Consider the following 6,455-nt stretch of genomic DNA (forward strand, 5'->3'; position numbering starts at 1 on the left):
CCCACCTCGAGGACGCTGTTGGGATTTTCCCTTTCCCAGGGGTTTTGTCCCCAGAATCTGGCAGTGCCCCCCCCTCCCAGGACGCCCCATGGGGGTTCCAGCTGCACCAAGCGCCTTTTATTGGTGTTTTGGGGCGAATCCGCACGGTTTTGGGGTCGATCAGCGGGTGCCGATGGTCACCTGCCACACCCGCACCAGGTTGTCGGTGTAGCCCGCGAAGAGCGTCTGGGGAGGGGGAGAGGGGGGTCAGGGGGGCCCCAGGTGGGACCCCCCAGACCTGGGGAAGGGGAGCCCGACCCCTCCTGAGCCCCCCATTCCTTAGGGAAGGGGAAAGGAAGGGAAAAGGGTCCCCAGCACCCCCCTCCCCAAATCCAGGGTCCCCAAACCAAGGATTCCCAAATCCAGGCTCCCCAATCCCTCCTCCCCATATGGAGGCTCCCCAAACCCTTGTCCCCCAAATCCAGGCTCCCCAAACCCCTGTTCCCCCCGTGGAGGGTCCCCAGCCCCTGTCCCCCCATGGAGGGTCCCATCCCATCCCATCCCATCCCATGCCGGGGTCTCACCTGCCCGTCTGCCGACCACGCGAGGGACGTGCACTGGGGCGGCTCGGCTTTGCTGCTGGTGCTGATCACCTCCTGCTTCAGCTCGTCCACGATGATCTTCCCCTCCAGGTCCTGCCCCGGGGGGTGCCACAGCTCAGGGGGGCCCAGATCCCACCCTGATCCCACCTGGATCCCCCTCAATCCCGCCTGGATCCCCCCCAGTCCCGCCGGAGCCGGGCCTCGCTCAGAAACAGCCTCTGGGTCTCCTCACGGGCTCGTCGGAGGCATCCAAAGTTTCATCACAGACACCCCCGGCCCCGGGGACCCCTCCCAGGCATTCCAGGGCTCCCAGTTATCCCAGCTGTCCTAGGAGGGTCCCAGGGAGCCCCTTCCAGTTATCCCAGCTATCCCAGGGGGTCCCAGGGAGCCCCTTCCAGTTATCCCAGCTATCCCAGGAGCCCCTCCCAGTTATCCCAGGGGGTCCCGGGGGTCTCCTCTCCCAGATGTCCCTGAAGGTGCCAGGGTGTCCCTCGAGAACCTTCTGGTCCATCTATCCCAGTGCATCCCAGGTGTCCCTCCCATCTCTCCCAGGAGTCCCTCCCAGTGTGTCCCAGGGGTCCCTCCTAGCTCTCCCCAGGCTATCCCAGTGTATCCCGGGGGTCCCTCCCAGCTCTCCCAGTGCATCCCAGTTGTCTCTCCCAGTGTATCCCAGGGGTCTCTCCCAGCTCTCCCAGTGTATCCCAGGGGCTCCGTACCCAAATCTTGATGCTGGGCCCGGTGGCAGCGCAGAGCCAGTAGCGGTTGGGGCTGAAGCAGAGGGCGTTGATGACGTCCCCCCCGTCCAGGGTGTAGAGGTGCTTGCCCTCGTTCAGGTCCCACAGCATGGCCTGCCCGTCCTGGGGGCACCGCGGGGTCACCGCCCGCCCACGGACCCCCCACGGGGGTTTGGGGTGTCCCACCCCCTGGGACAGGGATTTTGGGGTGTCCCAGCCCCTGGGATGGGGGTTTGGGGTGTCCCAACCCCTGGGAGGGGGTTTGGGGTGTCCCAGCCCCTGGGATGGGGGTTTAGGGTATCCCACCCCCAGGGACGGGGGGCTTTGGGGTGCCCCACCCCATGGGATGGGGATTTGGGGTATCCCACCCCATGGGATGGGGGTTTGGGGTGCCCCACCCCATGGGGTGGGGGTTAGGGGTATCCCACCCCCAGGGATGGGGGTTTGGGGTGTCCCAGCCCCTGGGACGGGGGTTTGGGGTGTCCCACCCCATGGGATGGGGGTTTGGGGTGTCCCACCCCTGGGATGGGGATTTGGGGTGTCCCAGCCCCTGGGATGGGGGCTTTGGGGTGTCCCACCCCTGGGATGGGGATTTGGGGTGTCCCACCCCCTGGGATGGGGGCTTTGGGGTGTCCCACCCCCCGGGACGGGGGTTTTGGGGTATCCCACCCCCAGGGATGGGGGGCTTTGGGGTGTCCCACCCCCTGGGATGGGGGTTTGGGGTGTCCCAGCCCCTGGGATGGGGGTTTTGGGGTGTCCCAGACCCTGGGATGGGGGTTTGGGGTGTCCCACCCCATGGGACGGGGCTTTGGGGTGTCCCACCCCATGGGATGGGGGTTTGGGGTGTCCCTGGCCCCAGGGTTATGTTTTTGGGGTGCCCCATTGCAGGATGGGGTTTGTGGGGTGTCCCTGACCCCAGGCTGAGTTTTTTAGGGTGTACCATTCTAGGATGGGGTTTGTGGGGTGCCTCCATTTCAGGACTGGGTTTGTGGGGGTATCCCACTGCAGGATGGGGTTTGTGGGGTGTCCCATTCCAGGACTGGGTTTTTGGGGTATCTCATTCCAGGCTGGGGTTTTTGGGGTGCCCCACTGCAGGCTGGTGTTTCTGGGGTGCCCCTGCCCCCCTGCCCCCGTTTTTGGGGCCGTACCTTGCCCCCGGAGGCGCAGAGGGAGCCGTCGGGGGACACGGTGACGGTGTTCAGGTACCCCGTGTGCCCGATGTGGTTCGTCTTCAGTTTGCAGTTGGCCAAATTCCACACCTGAAACAGGGATGGGGGGGTCAAAGGGGGTTCCCACACCCCCCAGATCCCGGGATTTGGGGGCTGGGATCCCCCTCCCCTCCCCAGCTCACCTTGACCAGCTTGTCCCAGCCACAGGACACGATGATGGGGTTGCTGCTGTTGGGGGAGAAGCGCACGCAGGACACCCACTCCGAGTGGCTCTCGTCCTGCACGGGGAAACGGCCTTGGAGCCCACCTGGAACATCCCCACAGCCCTGGGACCCCCACCCTGTGTCCTACTGACCCTCCCTGGGGGGGCTCAGCACCAACAGGGCAGCGGGGAGGGCTGGGGGGCCCCGACTCCGGGCAAAAAACAGTGGGATTGGACCCAAAATCAATGGGGTTGGGCCCAAAATCAATGGGATGGTGACCCAAAATCAATGGGGTTGGGCCTCAATGGGACAGACCCCCAGCCCCACCTGCACCGTGTACTTGCAGACCCCCAGGGTGTTCCAGAGCTTGATGGTCTTGTCCCGGGAGCCCGACACGATCTGCCGGTTGTCGGACGAGAAGGCCACGCTCAGGACGTCCTTGGTGTGCCCCACGAAGCGCCGCGTCGTCGTCCCCCTGAGGGGGACCAAACGCCGTCAGGGACACCCAGGAGGGGCAGGGGACACCAAAAACCCTCAGAGGACACCCAGGGAGGGGCAGGGGACATCCAGGAATGGCCAGGAGCCATCCAGGAATGGCCAGGATCCATCCAGGAATGGCCAGGATCCATCCAGGAATGGCCAGGATCCACCCAGGAATGGCCAGGAGCCATCCAGGAATGGCCAGGAGCCACCCAGGAATGGCCAGGATCCATCCAGGAATGGCCAGGATCCATCCAGGAAATGCCAGGATCCATCCAGGAATGGCCAGGAGCCATCCAGGAATGGCCAGAAGCCACCCAGGAAGGGTCAGATCTCACCGGATCCGTGTGGGATGAGTCTGGCTCCACAAATCCCGACCCCCTTCCAGCTGCACCCCCCGCCAATTCAGCCCCAAATCACCCCAAAACCAGCCTGGCCCTCCCCCCAGGGCTGCTCCCCTCCCTCATCATTGCAGGAGTGTCCTCAGATCCCGCGGGATCGGGAGAATGTTGGATAATCATCGGGAGGGGAGCGGCCAAACCCCTCCCTGCACCCCAAGAACCGGGGAGTCACCCAAACCCCATCTCCAGGACCCCCCAAAATCCCTCAGTGAGGTCCCAGAGCCCCCCAGACCCACGTGGTGAGGTCCCAGAGGCGCAGGGTATTACCCTGAGCCCCCCCAGACCCCTCAAAACCCACGTGGTGAGGTCCCAGAGGCGCAGGGTGTTACCCTGAACCCCCCCAGGACCCCAGAGCCCCCCAGACCCACGTGGTGAGGTCCCAGAGGCGCAGGGTGCCGTCCCAGGAGCCGGACAGGGCGAACTGGCCGTCGGAGGAGATGACCACGTCGCTGACGAAGTGCGAGTGGCCGCGCAGGGCGCGCTGGGGGATCCCGTAGTTGGTCTCATCCCGGGTCAGCTTCCACATGATGATGGTCTTGTCTGGATAAGGGATGTCAGGGGGGTCCTCCTGTTCAGAGTTCCCCCCCCAGGATCCCCCAATTCTCCCCCAGGTGCCCCTCAAATCCCTGGAATGGCCCCCCTGGACTCCCCCCAGTGGTCCCCCCCTTTATGTCCCCAATATTCTCCCCCATACCGGCTCAATGGGCTCTTCTAGAACCCCCAATTCCCCCTGCAGATCCCCCTCAGGACCCCCAAATTCCCTCCAAATGCTCCCCCCTCACACCACCCCCAACCCCTTCCAATGGTCCCCCACGGACCCTCCTCGAGGCCCCAATTCCCCCGATGGTGCCCCCCAAACCCCCTTTAATTCCCCGCGCTGGTGCCCCCACAACCGAGCCCTCGCCGCCCGCACCGCGCGATGCCGACAGGATCATGTCCGGGAACTGCGGCGTGGTGGCGATCTGGGTCACCCAGCCGTTGTGGCCCTTCAGGGTGCCGCGCAGGGTCATCTGCTCCGTCATGCTGGCGGCGGGGGCCCCGGGGGGCGGCGGATTGGGGCGGATTTCGGGGGATTTGGGGCCGTTCGGGGCGCGGAGCCCTCGGAGCCCTCAGAGCGCCGCGGGCAGAGAGGGCGGGGCGGCTTCCGCCGGAACGGGAAGTGACGTCACGCTGTACGGCAAAGATGGCGGCGCGCAGAGGGGAGGGGAAAATGGCGGCGCGCGGTTGGGAGGGAGGGAAGATGGCGGCGCCCATGGGGGGTACGGAAAGGGGGAAGGGGGCGCAGGGAGGGCCTGGGGGGCACAGGGAGAGTCGTGGGGGGGCCTGGAGGGGCAGAGAGGGGGTTTGGGGGCACCGGGACAGTATTGGAGGGTGGGGGGATTTGGGGGGACAGGGAGGGTTTTGGGGGGCTGTGCAGGACAGGGAGGATGGGGAGGTTTCTGAGGGTGAGGGGATCCCACTCTCCCCTAAGGATCCTGTTCCCCCCAAGGGATCCCACTCCTCACCAAGGGTGCTGTATCCCCTCCCCAAAGGATCCCACATTCCCCCAAAGGATCCCATTCCCTCCCAAGGATCCCATTCCCTCCCAAGGATCCCATTCCCTCCCAAGGATCCCATTCCCTCCAAAGGATCCCATTCCCTCCCAGGGATCCCATTCCCTCCATTCCATCCCCAGGGATCCCATTCCCTCCATTCCCTCCCATGGATCCCATTCCCTCCCAAGGATCCCATTCCCTCCCAGGCATCCCATTCCCTCCCAGGGATCCCATTCCCTCCCAAAGGATCCCATTCCCTCCCAGGGATCCCATTCCCCCAGGTCGTTCCCTCCCATGGATGCCATTCAGTCCTCCGGGCTATTTTGGGATCGGCTCAGCTCCAGCTCAGCTGTCCAGTCCTCAGGAGCCTCGAGCCTCCAGGGCCCCTTCCTGGGCCAAATCCCGATTCGTCTGGGAGCCCCACGGCCAGGAGTCCCTTTCCCATTCCAGAGGGGCATCCCTCCCAATGATCCCATTCCCTCCCAATGATCCCATTCCCCCCCAGGGCTCCCATTCCCTCCCAAGGATCCCATTCCTCCCAAAGGATCCCATTCCCTCCCAAGGATCCCATTCCCTCCCAAGGATCCCATTCCCTCCCAAGGATCCCATTCCCTCCCAAGGGATCCCATTCCCTCCCAGGGATCCCATTCCCCCCGTTCCTGAGGCTGGCCATTTCCCGTCCTTCCCGGGCTATTTTGGGGTCGGGCTCAGCTCCAGCTCAGCTGTCACAGCTCCTCGGGAGCCTCCGGAGCCTCCGGGGCCCCTTCCTGGGACCAAATCCCCCGATTCGGGGCTCCGGGGAGCCCCACGAGACAGGTCCCTCCCACGTTCCTGCGGGGCTGGATTTGGGGGTCCTGTTCCCAGGCCAGTTTGGGGTCGGGCTCTGCTCCAGGATTTGGGGTCCTGTTCCCAAGCCCCCGGATTTGGGGTGTTCTGTTCCCAAAGCGTTCCCAAACCCCCGGATTTGAGGGCTCCTGTTCCCAAACCCCCGGATTTGGGGGCTCCTGTTCCCAAAGCCCCGGATTTGGGGGTCCTGTTCCCAAACCCCTGGATTTGGGGTGTTCTGTTCCCAAACCTCCAGATTTGGGGGGGTCCTGTTCCCAAACCCCTGGATTTGGGGTGTCCTATTCCCAAACTCCCAGATTTGGGGCTCCTGTTCTCTCGGGGGCCTTTGGAACTCAATCCCAACCCTGGGAAGGGACAATTTTTGGGTCCTCCACACCCAAACCTATTTATTATCCCCGTTTTATCCCCTGAGGAGCCTGAAAAAAGCAAGGGGAGGGTGAAAAGAGCAGGGCCTGGTCATTATTTCTGGGAAAGGATCCCGTGGGAATCATCAGTGCCACTTCCCT

At 64.4% G+C, this 6,455-nt stretch overlaps 1 protein-coding gene across 1 annotated transcript; it reads right to left on the bottom strand.

Annotated features, from left to right (window-relative positions):
* Positions 1-95: 95 nt before the first annotated feature.
* RACK1 (receptor for activated C kinase 1) lies at positions 96-4,707 on the bottom strand. The gene is made up of 8 exons (XM_050306259.1): positions 4,482-4,707; positions 3,937-4,108; positions 3,015-3,162; positions 2,667-2,762; positions 2,464-2,574; positions 1,298-1,438; positions 564-674; positions 96-225 (listed from the first exon to the last, which is right to left on the bottom strand). Exons 1-8 carry the CDS (start codon positions 4,588-4,590, stop codon positions 160-162), a joined length of 954 nt encoding a protein of 317 aa, XP_050162216.1. The 5' UTR covers positions 4,591-4,707; the 3' UTR covers positions 96-159.
* Positions 4,708-6,455: the final 1,748 nt, after the last annotated feature.

Source organism: Myiozetetes cayanensis, unplaced genomic scaffold (genome assembly GCF_022539395.1).
Source record: "Myiozetetes cayanensis isolate MyiCay16 unplaced genomic scaffold, myiCay2020 scf117, whole genome shotgun sequence".
NCBI classification, from domain to species: Eukaryota; Metazoa; Chordata; class Aves; order Passeriformes; family Tyrannidae; genus Myiozetetes; species Myiozetetes cayanensis.